This window comes from Gopherus flavomarginatus, chromosome 7, assembly GCF_025201925.1.
Source record: "Gopherus flavomarginatus isolate rGopFla2 chromosome 7, rGopFla2.mat.asm, whole genome shotgun sequence".
NCBI lineage: Eukaryota > Metazoa > Chordata > Testudines > Testudinidae > Gopherus > Gopherus flavomarginatus.
In genome coordinates, this window is record NC_066623.1 from 61,583,050 (window position 1) to 61,609,086 (window position 26,037).

Below are 26,037 nucleotides of genomic sequence, written 5' to 3' on the forward strand. Positions count from 1 at the left end.
CCCTTTGATGGCCAGGGCCTCTTCTCCCAGAAGACGGACCCTCGGCTACAGAGTCTGAAGGACAATCGCGTAATTATGCGTTCGCTGGGAATGCATACGCCGCAGACTCAAAGACAATCTTTCTGGTTGCAACCTCAGCGCCCCTGCCCCCCGCCGCAACCAAGGCAAGACTTCACCAGAAGGCGAGGTTGTACCTCTCGCAGACGACAGTCTGGACCTCAGGGGGGTAACAATTCCAGTCCCACCAAGCCACCGGCGGGACTGAAGCCAAACTTTTTAGGGTGCGCCCGAGAGCACTGTACCAATGACCTCCCAGGATCCTTTTCAGTTCATCTCCGGGCTATCCTGGACCTGCGAGGCCTGAACAAATTCATGAGAAAGTTCAAGTTCCGCATGGTGTCCCTGGGAATCATCATCCCTTCCCTGGATCCCGGAGATTGGTATGCTGCTCTCGACATGAGGGACGCATATTTCCACATCGCTATTTACCCTCCGCACAGAAGGTACCTACGCCTTGTGGTGAATCGTCAACATTACCAATTTGCGGTCCTTCCCTTTGGCCTCTCCTTGGCCCCTTGGGTATTCACGAAGTGTATGGCGGTAGTCGCCGCCTCCCTCCACCGTCGTCGAATACACGTCTTCCCATACCTCAACTACTGGCTTATTCGAGGGACCTCCGAGGCTCAGGTCACCGCTCATGTAAACGTCATCAAGGGTCTATTCACCCGTCTAGGCCTGATTATCAATCTGGACAAATCCATTCTGCTACCTACGCAGAGGATAGAATTCATAGGGGCCATGTTGAACTCCAATCTTGCAACGGCCAGCTTGCCCCCACAGCGGTTTCAGACTATAGTCTTGCTTATACAGCAACTAAAAAGCTTCCCAACAACTTCTGTCCGCACCTGCCTCGGCCTCCTCGGTCACATGGCTGCATGCACCTTCGTTACGAAGCACGTGAGACTGCGCATGCGTCCTCTCCAGACTTGGCTCGCCTCAGTCTATCGTCCACGCAGGGATGCCATAGACATAATCACGGTTCCACCAAGCGTTCTGGGCTCCCTTGACTGGTGGCTGACGCCCTCCCTGTTGTGTACCGGTTGTCCATTCCATCCGCCACAGCCCTCGGTGTCTCTGACAACAGATGCTTCCTCTCTCGGCTGGCGTGCTCACTTAAGGCACCTTCGCACCCAGGGTCTTTGGTCCTTTCAGGAGCTGGCGCTTCACATCAATGGCCGCGAACTGAGAGCGGTCAGACTGGCGTGCCAGACCTTCCAGCATCACCTACAGGGCCGTTGTGTTGCAGTTTTCACAGACAACACAATGGCCAAGTATTACATGAACAAGCAGGGAGGGACACGATCTTCCCCCCTTTGTCAAGAGGCGATGCGACTGTGGGACTTCTGCATAGCCCACTCGATAGGCCTGGTAGCCTCCTTTCTCCCAGGAGTCCGGAACTCTCTCGCGGATCACCTGAGCAGCTCCTTCCTGTCCCACGAGTGGTCCATCTGTCCAGACATCCTCCTTTCAGTATTCCGGAAGTGGGGCTTTCCCCAGATAGACCTCTTTGCCTCCCGAGAGAACAGGAAATGCCAGGCGTTCTGCTCCGTGCAGGGTCTCTCCCCAGGCTCCCTCTCGGACGCGTTCCTAATTCCCTGGGAAGGTCGTCTAGTTTACGCCTTTCCGCCCTTTCTCCTAGTCCACAGAGTCCTGCTCAAGCTCTGCAGGGACAGGGACAGGCTAATCCTGATCGCTCAGGCGTGGCCGAGGCAGCACTGGTACACCATGCTGCTCGACCTATCTCTAGCGGACCCGATACCTCTGCCACTCTACCCGGACCTGATAACACAGGACTTCGACAGACTTCACCACCCGGACCTACAGTCCCTCCACCTGACAGCATGGCTGCTGTCTGGGTAAACCAATCCGAATTGCGCTGTTCCACCCCGGTGCAACAGGTCCTCTTGGGAAGCAGAAAGCCTTCCAAGCGGGCGACATATCTCGCCAAGTGGAAGCGCTTCTCCCACTGGTGCGCCCAGTGTAACCTTACTCCTGCAGGCGTATCGGTCCCCATTATCTTGGACTACTTATGGGACCTCAAAGAGCAGGGCCTGGCGCTCTCTTCGATAAAGGTGCATCTGGCCACAATTTCCACCTTCCATCCTGGGGAATCCGGCAGTTCTATCTTCTCTCACCCTACAGTTTCCAGGTTCCTTAAGGGCTTGGAGCGACTCTACCCTCCGGTTAAGCACCCTCCCCTACCTGGGATCTCAGCCTTGTATTAGCTAGGCTCACGGGCCCTCCCTTTGAGCCGTTAGCCACATGTTCGCTGCTGTACCTGTCCTGGAAGACGGCCTTCCTCGTCGCTATCACCTCGGCCAGACGAGTATCGGAGCTTCTTGCTTTGATGGTAGACCCCCCGATCTTCCACAAGGACAAGGTACAGCTGCGGCCGCACCCGGCTTTCCTTCCGAAGGTGGTCTCTGCCTTCCACATTAATCAAGACATTTTTCTACCGGTCTTCTTCCCGAAGCCACACGCATCGCGCCGGGAACAACAACTACGTACCCTGGATGTCCGCCAGGCCCTCGCCTTTTACATTCAGAGGACCAAACCTTTCAGACACTCGCCTCAGCTATTTGTAGCGGTCGCGGAGCGCATGAAAGGCATGCCTATCTCTTCCCAGAGGCTCTCATGCTGGGTGACGTCCTGTATCCGGACATGCTACGATTTGGCCCGCGTTCCGACTGGCCATCTCATCGCCCACTCTACTCGGGCTCAAGCCTCGTCTGCCGCTTTCCTGGCCCACGTTCCCATCCAGGAAATATGTCGCGCAGCTACCTGGTCTTCCATCCGTACGTTTGCATCCCACTCTGCACTGGTTGAGCAGTCTAGAGACGATGCCGCCTTTGGCTCAGCAATCTTACATTCTGCAACATCTCACTCCAACCCCACCGCCTAGGAAAGGCTTGGGAATCACCTAACGAATGGATATGAGCAAGCACTTGAAGAAGAAAAGACGGTTACTCACCTTTGTAACTGTTGTTCTTCGAGATGTGTTGCTCATATCCATTCCACACCCGCCCTCCTTCCCCACTGTCGGAGTAGCCGGCAAGAAGGAACTGAGGAGCGGAGGGGCCAGCAAGGGTATATATCCGGCGCCATGGCAGCGCCACTCCAGGGGGTGCCCTGCCGGCCCACCGAGTGTTGCTAAGGTAAAAATCTCCAACGAACACACTTGGTTCGCGCACACACTTAACTGGAATGGATATGAGCAACACATCTTGAAGAACAACAGTTACAAAGGTGAGTAACTGTCTTTTCTTCAAACCCCATGAAAACAAATGGGAATGTTGTCTGACCTGGGTAACTAACAGTTGATGCATGTGTAGAGGTCACATGAGTTTTAAGGTACAGTGGTCTGAAGTTTAGTACAGTATAATGTAGAAATTGCATAAATGTTCAAAAGTGCAGCACAAAAGTTGTCAGACAGATGGAACTGATGCCCATCATAGACCTGCTTTGGTCACACTTGAACTTGCCTTTTTGTGTGTTCTGCCAGTTTGAGGTCAGGTTTTCACCAGGGCTTTGTCATACATTTTATAATGTGTTACTTGTTGTGAATTAGGCTGGCAGGTTGGTACCGCCTTATTTAAAGGAACAAAACAGTACAAAACTCTCTGCTCTAATGAACCATTTGAGTCTCATATCGGGGGTGTTTGATTTGTTTTGTCTACAGGAAAGGCCTTTGACATCACATATGTGCGTCTGAAGTTTCACACCAGCCGGCCTGAAAGCTTTGCCATCTACAAACGTACCAGGGAAGATGGGCCGTGGGTGCCTTATCAGTACTACAGTGGCTCTTGTGAGAACACGTATCAGAAATTAAGCCGAGGCTTTATCCGGACTGGGGAGGATGAACAGCAGGCACTCTGCACAGATGAATTCAGTGACATCTCTCCACTCACAGGTGGCAACGTGGCTTTTTCAACACTGGAGGGGCGGCCCAGTGCCTACAATTTTGACAACAGTGCTGTGTTACAGGTATGCGGGTAGGAATTGGATAAGAGGCATGCAAGCCCTTTGTTATCTATGCACTATGGAAACCTATTAGAAACTAAATCCGTATCTCCGATATGCTGGTAGGCTTAGCAAATAGATACAATGAGCAGTCCAGCATTTCAGAGTTAATGGAGAAAAATAGATTGATATTAGAAACTAGATATTTGCCTCATCTGTATGTATATTCTGAGTATACTTCAAAAAAGTGCTGTTTTTCTCCCTCTGCCTCTCCCACCCAGATGTTGTAGCTGTACCTTTTTGTCCGGAGGTGTTTGGCTGCATCTTTAGTATACGTTAGATTTGTTTTCCATTCTTGCTGGGCTGTTTTGCAAGGGAAGTGCTGTTCATTAGATTTGTGCAGTTTTGCAAGTGCACATACTTGCATCTTGTTTTTTCTTTGCTGAAGATATTTTCTACTGCTTCCTAGCACATAGCAGTAAAGGCATGAGAGGACTGGAGAGAGAAAGCACATAAAGTTAGTAAAGGAGCCTGGAAAATGTATTTGAATGTGGTTTACAAGGAAAAACAGTTGAACCTAGAGGGAATGGCAAAAGTTTTAGGGCAGGCTGTCAGGAGATAAGGAGAGAAAATATTGGGTGGGCTTCATGAGTGACTGCTGGCACCAACCCTATTTTTATGTGAAAGCTAGTGCTAATGACGGGAACGCTATAGGGCATATGAGCTTTGCATTGGTGGTTTGATTCTCATTTTGGTGGGGGTTTTATCTCCGTTAGGAATGGGTGACAGCTACTGACATCAGAGTGACCCTCAATCGTCTGAACACCTTTGGAGATGAAGTATTCAATGATCCAAAAGTTCTGAAGTCCTATTATTATGCAATTTCTGATTTTGCTGTGGGTGGCAGGTGAGTAAATCATTCCTAATAAAAAGCCATACTTAGTACTGGCATAGTGCTTTAATCATTAGACTGCTTTAAGGACATTAATTATACTAGACCCACGGAGATATGCTAAAGCAGAAGCACAGTAAAATGTGTTTTATGAAGCCTGTAATTACTTCTAACCAAAACTGTATCTAAGTGCATGAAAGAGCTGTTTCGCTTATGTCAAATGTAAATAGCTAAAGCGTGGGAACTTACAGATCCACACAGCACTACCTCCTAGATCTTAGACTTTGTCTGCATTGCCATTGCTGATTATAAACTGTAGGTAGACAAAATTGAAACTAAATAGATTTAATATTAATATTAAAAAAGAACTCACATGATATAATACTTGTGGTGGTGGTCATTTTCATATTTAATTGACTTAAAAGCCTCCATTTTTTTATATGCCACAGAATTTCAGATCTGTCATAGAAACCAGAGTGGTTCTTGCCACAAAACTTAGGTCAAGTTTTCCACAAAAGTTCTTCCATATTTAAGGAAAGTGGCCAGACCTCTGAGAGTCTTCAGTCTCTAGGATATCAGCCTGCTGTGTGTGTGACCTGGACCTGGGGAGCTTAAGACATATTATGTCTGAAGTCAGTACATTCATTTCTCCTGTTCTGCAGGTGCAAGTGCAATGGCCATGCAAGCGAATGTGTGAAGAATGACTTTGGGAAGCTGTCGTGTAACTGCAAACACAACACTTTTGGGGAAGACTGCGAGAAGTGCCTTCCCTTCTACAATGACAGGCCATGGAGAAGAGCAACAGCAGAGAGTGCCAATGAATGTTTGTGTAAGTGGCTTTGTACAAGAAAAATCTTTCTATGGTATATTCCACCACCTTTACTCTGAGGCAGGTCAGCCAACCACAAGAAGTCTTTTTTACTATTTAGTTTGTCGCTTTCCCTTCCTCCTGGCAAGTCCCAGTTTCTTCCTTACTCTGTCAAATTCTGTCCACACTAGAGTCCCCATTTTAAACAATTTGCAAACACTTTTATGCCTGTGTGTTTTTGCATGGTGGCTCCATGTAGTTACAGCGCATGATGGGTGAGATTTTTCTAAAACATGTAAGTGACTTAGGAGCATAAGTGTCTCATTGACGGATCCATGGGGTCTGGTCTATGCCACAGCCTGTAACCAGTCCCTTGGAAGTGACCTTTTTAGTGTGCTGAACTCCAAGGGTTCATGCAGTTCCACAGAGGCACGTCCATGGCCTTCAAGACTGGGCCTTCAGGCATCTTTGATCCCGGTCTGTCCATGGCTCCTTGCAGTGAGCCAGACTCCTGTGAGAGGCTTGTCCTGTGCCTCTTCAGGGCTCTCAGTGAGTATTTGCAGTGACATCAGGCTGCCTCTTCAAAACAGAGTAGGATTTATTAGTCATCTGGCATAGAGAATCTGAAGGTCCTTAGTTCAGCTAAGAGAGGCAAAGTTAAGTCTATAGTCTATCCTGGGCAAGCCAGTTCAAAAAGTCTGCCAAGCTGCTGTGGACTCCATTTCTGGCTCTGGTTCTTTGTCAGCTCAAGGTGAGAGCTGCAAAGTCCCACCAAAAGCCAGCTCTTAACCCTGCATTCTGACACCTCTTGGTCCATTTTTCTCAAGCTTAGGCCCCGCTCTACTTTCCTGCCAAGAGGTGGGAGAAAACCACCTTCCTCTGGGATGTTGGTTGCTAAATGTCAATGTCTTGTCGGTGGGGGTTTCCCATTGTCTTTATCCAGATTCTGTACTGAAATGGGTTAGTTTCAACAGGCTCCAGCCAGTTCCTTAATGATATGTTCATTCCACTGCATACAGTGACATGACACAACAGCCATGTCTCCTGTTCTGTCCCAAGAGCAGATTTAACCCCCTTTTCACCCACTGTGTAGCAAAGCAAAGCATGGAGGAAACTGAGGCACCCTTCAACGTTATAACAATATTACAGAAAACTCTCCCTTCGTCACTGGGACTTGTGCTTGTAAGTCACTTAGGCATTTTTGAAAGTCTTGACTGTTACATTTGGAAACTACCCCGTCCGCACAAAATGGATCGCTTCAACTGAACATGTGAATAATGTAGAAGTTTGTAGCAAAGCCTTATCACAGTGAAATCCCAAATTTCCAGAGGAAAAAGGACCAGACTCCTAAGGTCTTCCTCTTGTTTTGACACAGAGCTAAAACTTAATAGACATCTCCTTTGGTTATCAAGAATGTAACGGAAATGTAATGTAGGACCCAAGATCCTTTTGTGACAGAACCCGTTAATGTAGGTATGTTGTTACCATTTATTATTTGTATTGTGGCACCACATTGGGTGCTCAGTAAGGATTTAGATACCATCGTGTTAGGTGCTGCGCAAACAAGTTAGGTCCCTGCCTCAGTCTAGTATAAAAATATAGTAAATGCAATTGTCTGAGCACACCCAGAGTAGAACTGACCCAGCAATTTGTTTAAAGAGGTTGGGACTTTGTTTTAGGGATGCATTTGAGTCCTAGCCATGGGGAGTCCCTTTTCTGGAAAAATGGATAGTTCTTCTTTGAGTGGTTGTTCATGTCCATTCCAAGTAGGTGTGCACGCCAGCCGGAAGATTTTTCCATAGCAGCATCCGTAGGGTTGGCTCGGGTGCCCCCTGGAGTGGCACCACCACGGCGCCCTATAAAGGGGCCCACCGACCCTCCACCCCCTCAGTTCCTTCTTACCGCCGTTGACGGCTAGCTGGAACTTCTCTTGAGTAGCAATTTGGCAGTGTCCTATCCTTACTGTTTAGTCCATGTGTTCAATTATATTATAGTTAGTTAGATAGATCTTTGTATATAGTTTTTGTAGTTGAGGGGGCCCCCCCAAGAGTCTTCGTCGCCCCCTGGGGCATGCCCTGGTCCCCCGGGTTCAAACTCTGCAAGGACTGCGGAAAATTGATGCCCAAGAGTGACCCGCACTCTGCATGTTTGAAGTGCCTCAGAGAGAGCCACCAAAAAGACCGGTGCTCTTATCTGTAGAGGCTTCCGCCCGTGAACTCTTAAGGACAGGGCTCAAAGACTTAGAGTCCTCCTGATGGAGGTGGCACTGCGACCACCCTCGGACCCAGAAATGGCCGAGGCGGGGCCCAGCACGTCATCCTCAGTGCACAGTGCCCCGGCACCGGCATCAGGACTTAGGGCCCAGCCCACGTCATCCAAAACCCTGCACCAGATGGAGTCGAGTCATAGGAAATTGGCCTCAGTGCAGCACCGCTCACCTTTGCCGGCGCCCGCCAAGAGAAAGAAGCCAGTGAGGGATTGGTCTCCCCACCAGGATCCGAGGCCGACTCCGTCCGCGGGGCTAAGCGGACAGGCTGGGCTACAGCCCTCGGCGGTTCCATTGGCTCCTGCACCACAGAAAGGGCGGTCAAGTCCAGACCAGCCTAATTCCCCGGACCTCAGCGGAGACATATGCCCCCTGTCGACGCTGGAGGCATTCAAGGCCACCTCAGACCTGATGGGTCTCCCGGCACCGGCCTCCCCGCATGCTAGGGAGTTGCCTACTGTTGTCCGCAGTACAATCTAGAGGCAAGCCAGCCATGCTGTCGCCTCCCTCCCCGCACCGCGCTGTGAAGGCGGCACCGGACCAGATGAGAAGCTCCCCATCGCCTCGGCAACGCTCTTCTTTGGCACCGGGAGCTGCTCCCCCCAGGTCCTCATACTCAGAGACCTCAGACTCAGAGGCAGACTCCTATTGCTCCATCAGGTCGCGGGGCAGGAGATCGGTGTCGGGGGCGAGCCACCAGCGTTACCCGCGGTGGCCGTTTTGGACTCCCTGGGCCTACCATCAGTCAATAGGCTAGGCGTTTGGTCCTCGATTGCGGTCGGCCTCGATGTCGGTGGCCCCAGCGCAGCTGCCTACCCCACCAGCACCGTCGCCGAGCAGAGGCTTGCCATTGTCAAGTTCAGCACCCCCTACCCGAGCAGCAGCACTGACAGCGGCTTCAGTTCGGGCTCCGCCGACACCGCATGATACGCCAAGCTGTTCACTGGCGACCCCGGTACCGGCTGTGTTGCCGCATTTAGACTCGGAACCCGCACCGCAACCTCAATACCGTATGCTGCAAGACCCTGAGGGGCCGCATGCACCGGAGGAAGGGCCGCTCCATGTAATCTCCTCGTCATCCTCCTCGGACTAGGCGGTCTCGGGCACGGCTGCAGCACCGGCCCTAGAGGACACTCGAATCCTCCAACAATTGCTTCAGCAAGCTGCTCGGAGCCTAGCAATCCAAGCGGAGGAAATCGAGGTGGACACGGACCCTGTAGTGGACATCCAGGCTCCCTCAGGGCCATCCAGGGTGGCCCTCCCGCTGATAAAGACCACAGCGGATACGTCCTGCACCTTATGGCAAACACCAGCCTCACTGGCCCCTTTTGCCAAGAGGACAGAGCGGCTCTACTTGGTCCCCTCTAAAGGGCACGAACACCTGTACATCCACCCCCCGCCCCCCCCGGACTCCCTAGTAGTAGATGCGGCTAACCAGCGGGAGCGTCAAGGTTTTCAGGGGTCAACAACAAAGAGCAGAGACGCAAAAAGACTTGAGCTCTTTGGCAGGAAGAAGTACGCCACAGGAGGACTCCAACTCCGCATTGCCAATCAACAGGCAATAGTAAGCCGATATGGCCACAACATGTGTTCGGTCATGTCGAAGTTTGCGGAGCTCCTTCCCCAGGACTCGAGATCAGAGTTTTCGGCCCTAGTGGAGGAGGGCAAACTGATCTCTTGAGCCTCCCTCCAGGCCGCCTTAGATGCGGCGGACTCAGCCTCGCGCACCCTGGCCACAGGCCTGGTCATGCGGCGGGGCGCCTGGCTCCAGGTCTCGGGCCTGCCCTATGAGGTCCAGCAGACGATTCAAGACCTTCCCTTCGAAGGGCAGATGCTGTTTTCAGAGAAAACGGACAAACGTCTCCATAGTCTAAAGGACTCAAGGGCCATGCTTCGCTTGCTGGGCTTGCATACCCCCGCGACCTAGCGCGGACAATTTAGTCCGCAGGCGGCCCCTCTCCCGTACTAGCCACAGGCTCGCCAGGAGCTGGGGCGCAGGCGGGGCAGAAATGGCAAGAGGCATCACCAGCGTCACCCCTCTGGCCAGACGTCTGGCCAATCGAGACCACCATCTGGGCCTAGACCCCCTATTTGATGGTACGGTCGAGGGCGACCTACCAATCGAGACTCTGGATCCTTCCACCCCTACCTTTGGATCACGTCTGTCCCACTTCTGCTGTGCCTGGTCCAGAATTACGTCGGACAAATGGGTGCTCCGCATGGTAGAGAGGGGATATTCTATCCAGTTCTCCTCCTTCCCGCCCTACCAACCCCCCTCCCTGTCCCTCTTCAGGGACCCTTCTCATGAGCAACTTCTAGTTCAAGAAGTGAAGTCCTTCACGGAGGCAGGGGCGGTGGAGGAAGTCCCGGGGGAGTTCAGGGGCAAAGGCATCTACTCCCGGTATTTCCTTATACCGAAGGTGAAAGGGGGCCTGAGAGCCATCCTGGACTTGCGGCTGCTGAACAAGTTTGTGAGAAAACTCAAGTTCCGCATGGTCTCCCTGTCCTTGATCATTCCCTCCCTGGATCCAGGAGATTGGTATGCCGCCCTCGACTTGAATGACGCCTGTTTCAACATTGCCATAATTCCCCGACACCGTCTGTACCTCATGTTCTTTGTGGCCGACGTCCATCTGCAGTTCACGGTGCTCCCGTTTGGCCTGTCAGCTGCTCCTAGGGTCTTCACGAAGTGCATGGCTGTTGTGGCGGCCTTCCTGCACAGGCGGGGCATCCAGGTATTCCCCTACCTGGACAATTGGCTCATAAAGGGCCACTCCAAGGAGCAAGTAGAGACCCAGATGCTGTTCATCAGGCGGACCTTTCTCGATCTTGGCCTCCTCTTGAACGAAGCCAAATCCATCCTGTCTCCGACGCAACAAATAGAGTTAATAGGAGCGGTTCTGGACTCCACACACGCCAAAGTGTATCTGCTGGAGTCCAGGTTCCATGCAATTTCCGAGCTCATCCTCAGACTGCACCGCGCCCTGGTTACCACGGCGTGAGTTTGCCTCTGGCTGTTGGGCCACATGGTGACATGCACCTATGTGGTGGTCCACACCAGACTCTGGCTTCGCCCGCTGCAGTCCTGGTTGGCCACAGTTTATCACCCAGTCAGGGACCCCCTGGACTCAGTGGTGTTCATTCCCTGCTTGGTGCTGCTCTCGCTGCAGTGGTGGCTCAACCCTCAGGAAGTCTGCATGGGTATTCTCTTTGCTGCCCCGCAGCCCTCCCTCTCCCTGGTGACAGATGCCTCGGGTCGAGGTTGGGGAGCGCACCTGGGATGCCTCAGGACGCAGGGCTTGTGGTCGCTGGAGGACCTCGAGTTGCATATCAACGTCAGGGAGCTGAGAGCAGTCCGCTTGGCATGTTTGACCTTTCGGACTGTTCTTTTGGACAACACGGCAGCAGTCTTTTATATCAACAAACGGGGGTGCATGCTCCTCTCCCCTCTGCAGGGAAGCCCTCACACTGTGGGATTTCTGCGTTCACAATGCCACTCACCTGACGGCATTCTATCTTCCAGGGGAGCAAAAAGGTTTGGCGGACACCCTCAGCCGCTCGTTCCAGAGTCACGAGTGGTCGCTCCAATAGGACATGGTGTGCTCAGTTTTCCAGCTCTGGGGCTTTCCCTGGTGAGACCTGTTTGTTTCAAGCGAAAACAGGAAGTGCCGACGGTTATGCTCCCTCCTGGGCCGCAGTCGGCGGTGTCTGTTGGACGCCTTTTTTCAGCAATGGGAGGACAGTCTGCTCTATGCCTTTCCTCCGATCCCCCTGATACACAGAGTGCTTTTAAAGATTCGCAGGGATCATGCCAAGGTAATACTGATAGCTCCGGCGTGACCACACCAGCATTGGTACACGTCACTCCTGCACGTCAGTTCAGGCGCCCCTGATGCTGCCCCTACTCCCAGACCTGATCACGCAGGACCGGGGCTCCCTCCGCCATCCGAACCTCGAGTCCCTTCACCTCACAGCCTGGATGCTCCATGGCTGAACCCGGTGGAGATGCAATGCTCCCAGCAGGTCAGGCAGGTGCTGCTGTGTAGCAGGAAACCATCAACTAGGGCCACCTACCTGGCTAAATGGAAGCATTTCTCCATCTGGCCAGGTCAGTGGGGTCACGACCCACTGGGGGTTCCAATCCCCACTGTCCTTGACTATTTGCTTCACCTAAGACAACTGGGCCTCTCCCTTTCCTCCATTCGCGTACACTTGGCGGCCATATCTGCTTTTCGTCCGGGAGAGGGGGGTACCTCAGTGTTTGCGAATCCACTGGTTGGGCTTTTCCTCAAGGGTATGGGCAGGCTCTTCCCGCATGTGCATCAACCGACCCCTGCTTGGGACCTGAATCTGGTCTTCTCCATCCTCTCGGGGCCTCCCTTTGAGCGTCTGATCTCGTGCTCCCTGCTGTACCTGTCATACAAGACCACCTTCCTGGTGGCCATCACCTCAGCCCGACAGGTGTCGGAGCTTCAAGGGTTAACATCTGAGCCCCCGTACACAGTCTTCTGCAAGGACAAGGTCCAACTTAGACCTCATCCGGCTTTCCTACCCAAGGTCATTTCACAGTTCCACATGGTCCAAGATATCTTTCTCCCAGTGTTTTACCCGAACCCACACGCCTCCAGCGAAGAGCGGAGGCTACACTCCCTGGATGTCCACAGGGCCTTGGCTTTTTGCATAGAGCGTACCAAGCCGTTCAGACGCTCGACTCAGCTCTTTGTCACAGTGGCAGAAAAGATGAAGGGGCTCCCGGTCTCCTCTCAGCGAATCTCTTCGTGGATCGTGACCTGCATCGGGGAATGCTACCGTATTGCGAAGACCCCTGTCCCCCCCGGTCACGACCCACTCCACTAGGGCGCAGGCCTCCTCTGCGGCGTTCCTGGCTCAGGTTCCGACTCAGGAGATTTGTAGAGCGGCCACGTGATCCTCCATCCACACATTCTTGTCTCACTGCCATCATGCACCAGGCTAGGGATGATGCAGCCTTTGGTCGCGCAGTACTCCAGTCAGCAGTGGTCTCCGACCCCACCTCCTAAGGTTAGGCTTGTGAGTCACCTACTTGGAATGGACATGAACAACCACTCGAAGAAGAAAAAACGGTTACCCACCTTTTAGTAACTGTTGTTCTTCGAGATGTGTTGTTCATGTTCATTCCAACACCCACCCTCCTGCCCCTCTGTCGGAGTGCCAGCAAGAAGGAACTGAGGGGGTGGAGGGTCGGCGGGCTCCTTTATAGGGCGCCGTGGTGGCACCACTCTAGGGGGCGCCCGAGCCGACCCTACGGACGCTGCTGGGGGAAAATCTTCCGGCTGGCGTGCACGCGGCACATGCACATCTACTTGGAATGGACATGAACAACACTTCTCGAAGAACAACAGTTACTAAAAGGTGGGTAACCTTTTTTTTTCTTTTGGTCCTTCATGGCATCCTAATTCAGCATAAGTTATTTTACACTAACAAAGATTTGTGTGCCATTCTTCCTCAGGAGGACCCAAAGAAATATGCCCGAGTGTCTCATGGTTCTTAATGAAAACAATAATGACGTAGCTCTGAACTCCATTACCATGAAGCAGAAGATTGCTTAGCTTCTGGAAATAGGGTGCAGAATGATATCTGAAGGCTGAGTCTTGTGCTTATCAGTAGAAATACTTCACAGAATTGCTAGAAACTCCCATCCAAACTCCACCAGTATCGCTGACAGATCCCTAACAAGGGGTGTGTTCTTATAGTAGAACATCTGCTGGAGAATAGATCATAGAATATTAGGGTTGGAAGGGACCTCAGGAGGTCATCTAGTCCAACCCCCTGCTCAAAGCAGGACCAATCCCCAGACAGATTTTTACCCCTGTTCCTTAAATGACCCCCTCAAGGATTGAACTCACAACCCTGGGTTTAGCAGGCCAATGCTCAAACCACTGAGCTATCCCTCCCCCCAATAGAATTGCTTCATATAGTAGGTGCCCACCACAAAATTATATGGACATGGTGCTTAAAGGGCCCACAGAAGAAAAAGAAATGGGATTGTTTCTGGTGTGCAGCATACTGCAGGTCCTAATGAATGCAGTGGCCTTTTAACTGAAGAGTTCAGTTAGCATTCAGTGACCTCTTCCCTTTGCAGTCAGAGTCCTTCATCTCCAGAATATACTCAGACTTCATCCCGGTCTAGACTATTGCAAAGGTGCAGTAATTCTAATGTATCTCCAAAAAGCAAGTCAGTTTATTTGTGCGGTCTTCTGTTAGGAGCTATTGCACCTCATAGTTTACTTACGAGGGTGGATGGTGGAAGACTTTCAGATAGGAGCCTTCTTCCTGTCTGTCCGTATATTAGTATTAAAAGGTCCCAGCTGTTGATACAAGTCCTGTGACTTCAGTTGACAGCCCAATGAAACCAATGTCTTGTCTACCTCACTTCCTAGACATAAAAATCTCTCTGCATGAGAGGGAGAAGAAACTTTTCTCACAGGACTTTCTGGAAGGCTTGTGTCACTGTTATCTTCTCTCACTGTTTTGCATGCCTGAAATAGCATTATTGTGTGGGAAGGCAGCAGGAAGGGTGGAAAGCTGTAGCCCAGCTGGCAAGGGAGCAGCATGGAAACTGTAGTATTCCTCCTGACATACGTAGAAAGCAGTGTTTTTTCAGCAGAGTGTTTGTTAAGACTAGTTTCTTCCATCTAGCAGAGGGAAGGAAACCAAATACTTCTGGCTGTGCTGCTGTTTTCATTGATTGGAGTGGCAAGTGCAGCGTTGTTTAGATTCCATCTTGCTGATTAAGTCTGTGTGTACCAGCAGTACCTGCATCCCTATCACACACTGACAAAACCTCTCTGACTCTTTGACATCTGCTTTTCCTTCACCTCAGATTAATTTCTAACTCATTTTGTTTTTGTTGCATTGCTCTCTGATATAATAATCATGTACATCTTCTCCTGGGTCAATTACTCTTCTGCTGACTTTCCTACACCTTATTTCTGGGGCAGGTCTAGTATTGTAGGTGAGAGTAGGATACCTTCCTATGGATAGGAACTGATTTAACCTTGTGCTTTTTCCCACAGCCTGTAACTGCAATGGGCGGTCACAGGAGTGTTACTTTGATGCTGAGCTATACCGCTCCACGGGCCATGGTGGTCACTGCATCGGCTGCTTGGATAACACTGATGGTGCCAACTGTGAAAGGTGCCGGGAGAACTTCTACCGCCTTGGAAGTGAGGAAAGATGTCTACCATGTAACTGTAACGCTGTTGGTAAGTCAGGATGCAGAATCTTCCCTCCTGTAAACTTTAAAAAAAAGTGCACAACGTAGAATATCAGGGTTAGAAGGGACCTCAGAAGTTCATCTATCTAACCCCTGCTCAGAGCAGGACTAATCCCCAGACGGATTTTTGTCCCAGATCTCTAAATGGCCCCCTTGAGGATTGAATTCATAACCCTGGGTTTAGCAGGCCAATGCTCAACCCACTGAGCTGTCCCTCTCTCCAACAGATACTATTTCAACTTAAAATTGTTAAGTAACCTGCTCATAGTTTGATCTGATTGCTTCAAGGAAAATGCACAGCAGCTAAGATCGTAGACTTTAAGCAGATACAATGCATATACAATAGTTCCTTTTCAAATGCATTCTAGAAGGCTTTTTCTGTATATTATAACATAGGCAAGGCCCTGGACATACCCAGTAAGTGGAACTTCGGAGCTGTTGCAGTCCAGCAGAATTTTTTCAAATCATCTAGGTATCCAAAAGCAACAGTTTGAATACCTTGTTTTATTAAAGGGTGAATGAAATAAGACATTTGTGGTAGTGTATCTAAGCACCATAAAATATGAACTAAACAAACTTTAAAAAAAACTCTTTTAAAGGAAAGTCAAAATACTCTACTGGATTTTTTTTTGGGGGGAAGGGGGGGGAATTTCTGTCATAAGAACAAATTAATGGTAGTCAAGCAACTTACCTGATCTGTATAGGGATCAATCCGACAAGTAATAAGAGGAATGGGGAAAGCAAAAAGGTAGTGGAAGCTAAGGTAAGAGCTGATAATCCAAAATAGACCAGCTGAAATAAATTAGGTCTGGTACAGTCCCTCACTAGCTGCCTTGAGAGCATGTTCCAAGCACGATCTCCCTATGAACTCCGGAAGGGAAGTTCCACATTCAAAAAACTTTTGACCAAGAAAGGCAGCCCATATCCTTTTCTTCCCTGCCTCCATCCCAAACTTTCCCTGGGCCTTATGTTACAATCAAGTCAGGCCAACTGTAAATGCTAAGTACAGACATGGGAAGCGAGGTGATTGCTCAGGTATGTAGGGGCAAATTACAAAGGTCTTTATAACTTAATACTAAGCCCTTGACTTGTAGCCCACGGTATGCTGGCATCCAGTGTGTATTAAAAGTGTGTGGAGTTGATTTTAGGATGATATTTTTATCTACATAATGTTTTTATAAACAATTATAGACTGGATCACACAGGGAGTTTGAACTTTGACTGTATATGGGAAAGGTTTTATGAGTCCTTCACTCTTAATTATTCTGTCTGGTTTAATCCTCTTATAATTGTTTCACTTGCTGTTACATACAGCCTTTTAGTGCAGCCTGAAATGGAAGGCAGAAACCATTCCTTTTTATACATAAAAAGTTGCATTAAATTACATATTGGTTCACTTATTAGCCCGTAGAACACTGACATTTTCCCAGGCTGCTAGCCAAATAAATACCTGGGAGAAAACATTCTGTCTTCAAAGAGTTAAAGAAACTGAGTAAACTGTGTCTTCAGGACCAAACTCAAGGAGCATGTTTGTGTCCGTTTCACAAGGGGGGGGAGGAAAAAAAGGTCAAAATTTTCATTCACATGCAATTTTATAAAACATAGCTTTAAGACAATTCCTTGCTACGAATGTGAGGCTTGCTTTGGAGTCTGTTAGAGGTCATGTGTTCCTCTACCAATCCTCCTCAATACTATTAGATTTAGCATTCAAAGTCTATCAGTGTGATGTATAGCGGTTTCTTAGCATTTAAATTGTACCAGTATGACGGAGGGCATGTGAGCTATGTGGGGCCAAGTGTTCCTTCTCACTGCTCTTGTCATCTGGCCTCCTGATAGGGAGGAGGAGAAGTTTGAGCTGTTCCAGCACTGTGTCCTTTAGGAGCTCACTCCCTGACCACAGACAGCAAAAGAGAAGGCTGACCTGGCCAAGAACAGCCCATGCTCAGGAGCCTATCTTGCAATACAGGAAAGTTGGGGAGAACCCAGGCTGGCTGAAAAAAGGAAACCTACATGTAGACAGTCTGCCACCGAGCATGGGCTAGGAGAGGGGGCCTATTGGGTATTATCTGTGTGTGAGCTAGCAGCACTTGTAGACTTGGTGGGGCTTAAGAAGGCAGAGAAGTGGGAGTACTAAGGAAGAAAATCTGTGTGTGAAGGGAACTAATGAGGGGGTACCTAGGCAAAGGGGGAAATGATGATTGGGGTGCAGAGAAGAGACTTGGGAAAAGGAGGGTGGGGAAAAGAAGACTGAGTGTGTTGTACTTAGGGAAGGATAATGAGAAGGCATGAGATAAACTGGAGATGCAGAGATAACAGTGAGAATGGAAGAGACAGAAGGGAGAAAACGTAATGGAAAGGAGCGAAAATGGTACAAGGAGAAAATGAGAATAGAAGTGGGAAATGGGATTGAGGAAAATGGAAGGGGAAGCAAAACAAGTGCAAGGTCAGTACAGCTTTATTTCGGATGCACAGATGTAAAGATATCATTTGAGTGATGTCATGGGAGATACACGTTTATGAACCATCGTGGAAATCAGATGATGCCCTTAGGCTCTTGGCAAGTTTTTCATTCCAGACCTTGGAGTGACACATCACTGTTCTTCTGTTCCCCTCCCAGCATATCCCCCAAAGCTCGCTTAGCACACAGTTTGATCTGCAACAGCTAATGTAATCACACACTCTATTAAAGTTTCCTTTTTTCTCCTGTTCCCGTAGGCTCTCTCAGCACTCAATGTGATAACTATGGCCGGTGCAGCTGCAAACCAGGTGTGATGGGAGATAAATGTGACCGATGCCAGCCAGGGTTCCATTCCCTCTCAGAGGCTGGGTGCAGGTAAGGGATTCTTTTCCTGTAGTTAAAATAGAAGGTGAAGGAGCTACTGCTCAAGAGGGGAGTGTGTGAATTTTCCTGTAAACTTTCTTCTCTTCTGGTTTCTGTACCCAGTTCTCAATGGGTTTCTTTCTCCTCTCCACTGTCTCCATCAGGCTGTGTTCATGCAATCCTGCTGGCAGCATAGATGACTGTAGTATTGAAACAGGACGATGTACCTGCAAGGACAACGTGGAGGGATTCCACTGTGAGAGGTGACTTGCCCTTTCAATAGCTCTGTTGCATATGTCTCAGGAGTATTCTTGGTCGCTGTGTGTTTTGAAAAAAGATGAAGAAAATAACTTCTTACTCTTGCTCATTTTTAGATGTAAACCTGGATTTTTCAATCTGGATCCAGCCAATCCGAGGGGATGCACCCCTTGCTTCTGTTTTGGTCACTCCTCGGTCTGCACCAATGCCGTTGGCTACAGTATCTACAGCATCGTCTCCAACTTCCAGACTGGTAAGGACAGATCTTCCTTTGACTTCAAGGCTGTGCTATGGACTTCAGTCTAAAAATTAACGCTTTCCTTCTGCTCCTCTTCCCCTTTCCCTGTGCTGGGTTACTGTAGCCAAAGCATTCAAACCGTAGGTACCTAAATATGTAGCATCACTTTCAGAAGTGCTGAGTACCTACAATACACATTAAAGTCAATAGGAGATGCTCAGCATCTTCAAACATCAGGTTTTTTTAGGTGGCCAAATATGAATTTAGGTGCATGACTTTAGGCATCTAGGTTTGAAATGTTTTAACGTATATGTGTACTGAGGATGTAAACATTTCTCTTCACGTTTAATGCCGGCAGCTGGGAGAAGCCGTTTGGGCTTCTGAACTTTATAATATAACAGCTCTTGGGTTTTGAGTTCAGTGTGATTTTGGCAAAATGTACCTTCTGGCTGCTTCCTGTTGTTTTCATTGGTAGTCCTAGAATCAGGGCAAGAATCACTTTTCGTACAATCTCTTTTTGCTTTCCTGCAGCAGTAAGCTGTATGGGCTGCTATGTAGCTTGGAAATCATGTTCCTTTATTAAAATTCCTCTGGAAAACAAAAACATGTTTTATGGAAGCCTGAACTTCCAAGTATGAAAGTCTCTACAAATTTCACAAAACCCCAGATATTTGTAGTTCTCCCATCCCTACTTAGTATTACGTTTTTTCTGGTGATAGAGCAGTTTAAAACCTCTGCTCTTTGAAAGTTAGAGAAAATGGTGGGCATAATATGTGTGAAGTTAGCACTTCGTAGGTTCTGGGTTGAACTGGTAACATAGCAGTTTCTCTTTGTAAAAGGGTGGAAACAATGACACAAACTTCCTAAAGCATGTTAACACCAGTGCATAAAATGTAAGCTAGAAATTCCCTGGGTGACACATTGTGTTCCATGCGTGATATGGTATCTGTGACGGGTCTGGTCAGAGAGAGCTCCTTGGGACTGTCACCTGATTGCTGAAATTACCTCTGAGCCTGTTTTCCACTGCCAGCTTGGGACTCCAGAACCCTGCCTTGTTGAGCCAGACGTGCTTGTCTGCTGCAGCACAGACCCCAATCTGGCCCATGCCCCCAGAGCTGTAGACTGTAACCAAAAACTGCTCAGCAAGTCACCTGTCTCCAGCACCCAGACACCCAGCTTCCAGTGGGATCCAAACCCCAAATAAATCTGCTTTATTCTATATAAAGCTTATACAGAAACTCATAAATTGCCTACCCTCTATAACACCAATAGAGAGAGATGCACAGCTGTTTGCTCCCCCAGGTATTAATCGCTTACTCTGGGTTAATTAAGAAACAAACGTGATTTTATTAAGTATAAAAAATAGGATTTAAGTGGTTTCAAGCAATAACAGGCGGAACAAAGTAAGTTACCAAGCAAAATAAAACAAAACACGCAAGTCTAAGCTTAATAGATTTAAGAAACCGAATACCTGTAAATCTCACCCTCAGATGTTCCAATAAACTGCTTTCACAGACTAGGCTCCTTCATAGTCTGGGCCCAATCTTTTCCCCTGCTACAGTTTTTGTTAGTTCCAACTCAGGTAGTAACTAGGGGTTTTCTCATGACTGCCAGCCCGCTTTGTTCTGTTCCACCCCCTTTTATAGCTTTGGCACAAGGCGGGAATCTTTTGTCTCTCTGGGTCCCCACCCCTCCTTCTAAATTGAAAAGCACCAGGTTTAAGATGGATTACAGTACCAGGTGACATGTCCTGTGAGACCCCAAACCTCCATTCTTTCGGAAGGCTTACAGGTAAACAGAACCATTTACAACCAATTGTTTTAGTTAATGGGAGCCATCAAGATCCTAAGCCACCCTTAATGGCCCACACTTTTTACATAATTACAATAGGACTTCCGAGTAGTACTTCATATTTCTAGTTTGATACAAGAATGATACATTCATACAAATAGGATGATCGCACTCAGTAGATTATAAGCTTTGTAATGATACCTTACAAGAGACCTTTTGCATTCCAGTTACATTATATTCACACTTATATACATATTTTCATAAAACATATGCAGTGCAACGTCACAGTATATATCTTATAGAGCATTTCCCCTAGTAAATCTGTATTTCAGGGGAGGAAGAGTGGCGTGCTGAACAGCGAGATGGCTCTGAAATTTTACTCCAGTGGAGTGCGGAAACCCAAGACATCTCTGTTATCTCAGACAGCTATTTCCCTATCTATTTCATTGCACCTGGTAAGTAGGGTTAGAGACAAGGTTCTCTCTAAAAATTTACCATGTTATCATATAGTAAATCTTCACTTTTCTGCCCCTAATTATAAGAGTTTTGTTTCTGTTTCAGGCAAGTTTTTGGGCAACCAGGTTTTGAGTTATGCTCAAAATCTGACCTTCTCCTTTCGGGTGGATAGGCGGGACACTCGTCTCTCTGCAGAGGACCTGGTGCTTGAAGGGGCTGGGCTTAGAATATCTGTGCCTCTTATTGCTCAGGGCAATTCCTATCCTAGCGAGAACACAGTGAAGTATGCCTTCAGGTGAGTGAGTGTTCCCTGTAACATGAAAAGAGTTGGGGCTGACTGTGGAGGAAGGAGAGTAATTGCTGTAACAGGAATCTAGCCTGGGGTGGACAGTGTTCTCAGAAGGCACAGTAAGAAAACCAGAACTGTTAAGGTTGTTTTTTTCAAAATAGAATTAACAATCATGCCATCAGATGAATGCAGTGCATATGCCCTACTAGTACTACATAGTTATATCCTAAATGTGTTGTAACAGCACATAATTGCTCAAATGGTCCATTGAAAGAGCACAGCCATCAGCATGTGAAAGCTGTAAGCATAGAAAATGATTCATGCCTCGTCTCCATAGGCTCCATGAAGCAACAGATTACCCGTGGAGGCCTTCTCTTACCCCATTTGAGTTTCAGAAGCTGCTTTACAACTTGACTTCTATCAAGATCCGTGGGACATACAGTGAGAAAAGTGAGTCATTCCACTACTTGGGAAAGTGGGTCTAGGGATGAGATATGGAGTGGTTTCCACAACTGCTGTATATGGGAGAGGAGCAGATTATCTCACTGCTGCAGAATGACAGTGGCTGGCATATTTCAGATCCTAATTATAAATATCTAAGGGTGGTTGGTTGTCAGTCCATGACTCATGCTTTGCATCAGTCTGCTTATGACATCTTGTTTCCTGAGCCACTTGCAGGGTACCTACTCTCACTGTGATATGAATACCCTGCAGGAGGCCAAGGATCCACAGTCTCTGTTCCTTTAGGCTTTTTTTTTTTTTTTTTTAAATGACTTTAGCATTTTTGTCATGACCCTGCATAGACCTGATTAATGAAAATCTGAGAGCAGACCAGATTCACTCCAGAATTCTGAAGGAAGTGGTCGCAGAGATGCCAGGATTCTTTAACACAGGGGTGGCCAACCTGTGGCTCCAGAGCCACATGCGGCTCTTCAGACGTTAATATGTGGCTCCTTGTATAGGCACCAACTCCGGGGCTGGAGCAACAGGTGCCAACTTTCCAATGTGCCAGGGGGTGCTCACTGCTCAACCCCTGGCTCTGCCACAGGCCTGTCCCCACTCCACCCCTTCCCATCCCCTCCCCTGAGCCTGCCATACTCTTCTTCTCCCCCCCCCCCATCCTCCTGCACACCACAAAACAGCTGATCAGGAGGTGCAGGGAGGGAGGAGAGGGCACTGGAGGGGGGGAGAGCTGATGCAGGGGCTGCTGTTGTATTACTGTGGCGTGGCTCTTTGGCAACATACATTGGTAAATTCTGGCTCCTTCTCAGGCTCAGGTTGGCCACTCCTGCTTTAACAAGTGTGGCACCTACTCTACTGCTATTACACTTGTAATGTAATGAGGAAAGAGACAGGAAAACACAAAACCGATGAGAGATAATTGTTCTAAGTGGGAAGGGCCTGATCCCAAAACCTCCCCATTTTACAGAACCTCTGTTTACTTAGAACATAAGAATGGCCATACTGGGTCAGACCAACGGTCCATCTAGCCCAGCATCCTGTCTACCGACAGTAGCCAATGCAGGTGCCCCAGAGGGAGTGAACCTAACAGGTAATGATCAAGTGATCTTTCTCCTGCCATCCATTCCCACCCTCTGACAGACAGAGGCTAGGGACACCATTACTTGCCCATCCTGGCTAATAGCCATTAATGGACTTAACCTCCATGAATTTATCCAGTTCTCTTTTAAATGCTGTTATAGTCCTAGCCTTCACAACCTCCTCAGGCAACCTACTTCAGTGGGAGTTCCACATAAGGAGGTGCTGTGGGAACTGACTCTGATTAGGGACAACATCGATGGCCTTGAACAGCGTTGAGAGATTTTCATGCTAAAACATATAGATTTTTTAAAAAAGTAATAACTTTTTAGATTGGGAATCTACAAGAGTTTGAAGTGGAATATTTTTATTGACTTTGGAGGAGAAAAACCCGAAAGAGAGTGGGCAGAGGGATGTCTAGGTAGTTTAATCTTTCTCTTACTGTGAGACTCTGGTTCTGATGAAGAATCCACTGCATACAGGGCCTGTCTGTTCTTGTAACAGGGAAGGTTAGGAACCATTCTTGGTTTCTGAATGGAACTATAAACAGTGCACACACAAGGCATGATTTTTACTGCCAAAATGTATTTACACAAATCATGTTCTTTGCACCCTGCTATGTTTTGTGTGACGGCTGTTTGACAAGCTACCAGCTCTACATACCTGTGTATCTCGTCCATGGGGAACTGCCCTCTCTGCTTTCTGGCCTTCTCTCTGGGTTACCTGGCATCCTTCTCACATCAACCTAAGCAACTGCTGACTTTGCTGCTGAAGTAATAGCAAACACATCTCTTCCGACACTGTGTGGTCTATCTCTGACTTGTGTGTAAATATACTGTATTGGGCTTATATCATACCATTTTTCATGCGTGGGTAATTAAATGCTTCTCTTCCCAACCTCTTTCCAGGTGCTGGATACCTGGATGATGTCACTATTGTGAGCGCTCGTCCTGAGCCAGGAACCCCTGCAACCTGGGTGGAGAGCTGTACCTGCCCAGCTGGATACCATGGGCAATTCTGCGAGCACTGTGCCTCAGGTTATAGGAGGGAGACACCTAGCCTTGGGCCATACAGTCTGTGTGTGCTGTGTACCTGTAATGGGCACAGTGAGAGCTGTGACCCAGAGACTGGTAAGGAGGAAGATTGGGGGTGAGGGGGGCAGCAGGAGGAAATCTGATTTTTTTTTGTTTTGTTTTAATTTTTTTTTCTTTCTGTGTGAGGAATGGGATGGGGAAAGTGACTGGAACAATATTAAAAACATACACTGGTATTTTTCTCTCCCCTCCTCCCCCTCTGTGCCTTCCCCCACCCCCCCCCAAAAAAACCCACCCCACCTCCAAAACCCACAGGTGCTTGTGACTGCAGAGATAACACGGCAGGCCCTCACTGTGAGAAGTGTAGTGATGGGTATTACGGAGATGCAACCACAGGCATTCCCTCAGACTGTCAGCCTTGTCCATGTCCAGGGGGCTCGAGCTGCGCCATAGTGCCCAAGACTAAGGAGGTGGTGTGCACCAACTGTCCTGCTGGAACCGCAGGTGTGTTCTTTATTCAGAGCTTCCACATCCCACCTGCCCAGAGAGAGCCTTCTTACACCCGGTCTGCTGCTTTGCACAGTGAAGAGAAATGAGCAGACCTGATCCCTTCTTTATTTTGTGGTTGCTTTTTTCTTAGCAGACAACTTGGTAACTAGTATCAAGCTCTTTGTTGCCATAATTCTTGGGATTCTATGAACTAAAAAGAAGCCAAATGTTTCTCTTTCCTGAATGGAGAAATTGAGATTTAGTCTGAGCAAAATCTGAAAATACTTGGGATACATGAGCCATGATAATTTCGGATACTGAGCACTGTTAATCATGTAGAGCTGGGTGGAAAATGGGATAGTCACTAAAACAGGCATGAGAATTTTTATGTTCAAATCAGGATAAAATTAGAGAGCATATTTTCCCTCTGCCAGTCTGGCAGACATTGAATGTTGTTTGCTGCAGCAGGTTTGTTCTGCCTTGGAAGCCATAGGTTGCAATGATTCATCAGGACAGGGCAACTTAATGTACAAATTCATATTGTTTTTTACAGCCTAAACCAAATGTCTCAACAGATATGTATCTTATTTTAAATAGTAAATCTTAAAGCAGATGATGGTGTTAACCCTTTAAGTAATGCTGCTGCCCTCACCTCCCTCCCAGTGTGTCCCCACTTATGATGAAGAGCTTGTGATGTGATGGAAGGGAAAGGGGGAGGTTTGCATGTGAAAGAGCTGTCTGGGAAGTAGAGCTTTTAGCTTGTGTGGGGCGGTCTGCCAAACCTTCTGTGGCTTCCATCCCCATCTTAAAGAGGTACAACAGATCAGGGTCACCACTAACATCGTAGGAGGACTTTGGGAAGCAGTGACATTGGGAAGTGGGGGAGAGTATTGAACTGTTTGACAGCTCAGGTAGTTATAGCGAGGGAGTAACTGGGGACAAAGTTTGTCAGGTGCTGCCTAGGGAGACCAAGGGGCTGAGCTGTGTATCAGTAACTGCCTAGGGTGGGGAGCCAGTGTCACTGCAGGGCTGTCTTCTATATGGAGTCTTCTGTCCTTGTTGCAGCATCGCAGCCTCCTGTAATGGAAGTGGGTGTTGAGTGTCCATATATCTGTCTGCTTGCTTTAGCTGATCTCAGTTGTTACAATTAATAAGGGCAGTCATTTTTTGTATTTTATATTTTGGAACTTAGTCTGTGCTGGAGTATAGATTAACTAGCGTGAGACATCTGGGACAGGTCGGAGAACTGTGATATTAAAGTGGCACAAAAATTATGACAAACATGCAGATTGCAAAATTAGTGACTTTTTAGTCCAGTTTCAGAGTAGCAGCCGTGTTAATCTGTATCTGCAAAAAGAACAGGAGTACTTGTGACACCGTAGAGACTAACAAATTTATTTCAGCATGAGCTTTCGTGAGCTACAGCATCCGAAGAAGTGAGCTGTAGCTCACGAAAGCTCATGCTGAACTAAATTTCTTAGTCTCTAAGGTGCCACAAGTACTCTTGTTCTTTTTAGTCCTGTGTTTCTCAATGACTGATCTGTGGACCAGCGCCTGTCCCTGAGATCTCCCTGACACACTTTAGGAAGGGACAAGAGAGTCTCCGGTGCCCAAATGATTGAGAAACTCTGTTTTAGACTTTTTAAGGGGACAGATTATTGAGAAAAACCATATGTGGAAAGTTGTATATTAGTATCTCATTGGCATGTTTCTTAAGAACTAATCAGAGTATTTTCGGAGTGACACAAAGGTTTTTAAATCACAGTTTAACTGGAAATCTAAAGGTAGCTTTAACTATTGGAGGTTGTGACTGACTCCTCCAAGGTAGTGCTTTGAAACATGATCTCTTCCTGGTCACTTCATATCAGATGAGGAAAAAGT

The 26,037-nt window shown here is 48.2% G+C and overlaps 1 protein-coding gene across 1 annotated transcript in view; it reads left to right on the forward strand.

The window, feature by feature from the left end:
- LAMC1 (laminin subunit gamma 1) overlaps positions 1-26,037 on the forward strand; it is a 146,394-nt gene that overhangs the window by 96,419 nt on the left and 23,938 nt on the right. The window contains exons 2-13 of the mRNA XM_050963690.1: positions 3,740-4,044; positions 4,797-4,927; positions 5,575-5,741; positions 15,042-15,230; positions 17,957-18,074; positions 18,227-18,325; positions 18,437-18,573; positions 20,682-20,804; positions 20,911-21,100; positions 21,432-21,544; positions 23,542-23,763; positions 23,983-24,171. Of these exons, the coding sequence (XP_050819647.1) occupies positions 3,740-4,044; positions 4,797-4,927; positions 5,575-5,741; positions 15,042-15,230; positions 17,957-18,074; positions 18,227-18,325; positions 18,437-18,573; positions 20,682-20,804; positions 20,911-21,100; positions 21,432-21,544; positions 23,542-23,763; positions 23,983-24,171 (1,983 nt within the window). The remainder of the gene's footprint in view (positions 1-3,739; positions 4,045-4,796; positions 4,928-5,574; positions 5,742-15,041; positions 15,231-17,956; positions 18,075-18,226; positions 18,326-18,436; positions 18,574-20,681; positions 20,805-20,910; positions 21,101-21,431; positions 21,545-23,541; positions 23,764-23,982; positions 24,172-26,037) is intronic.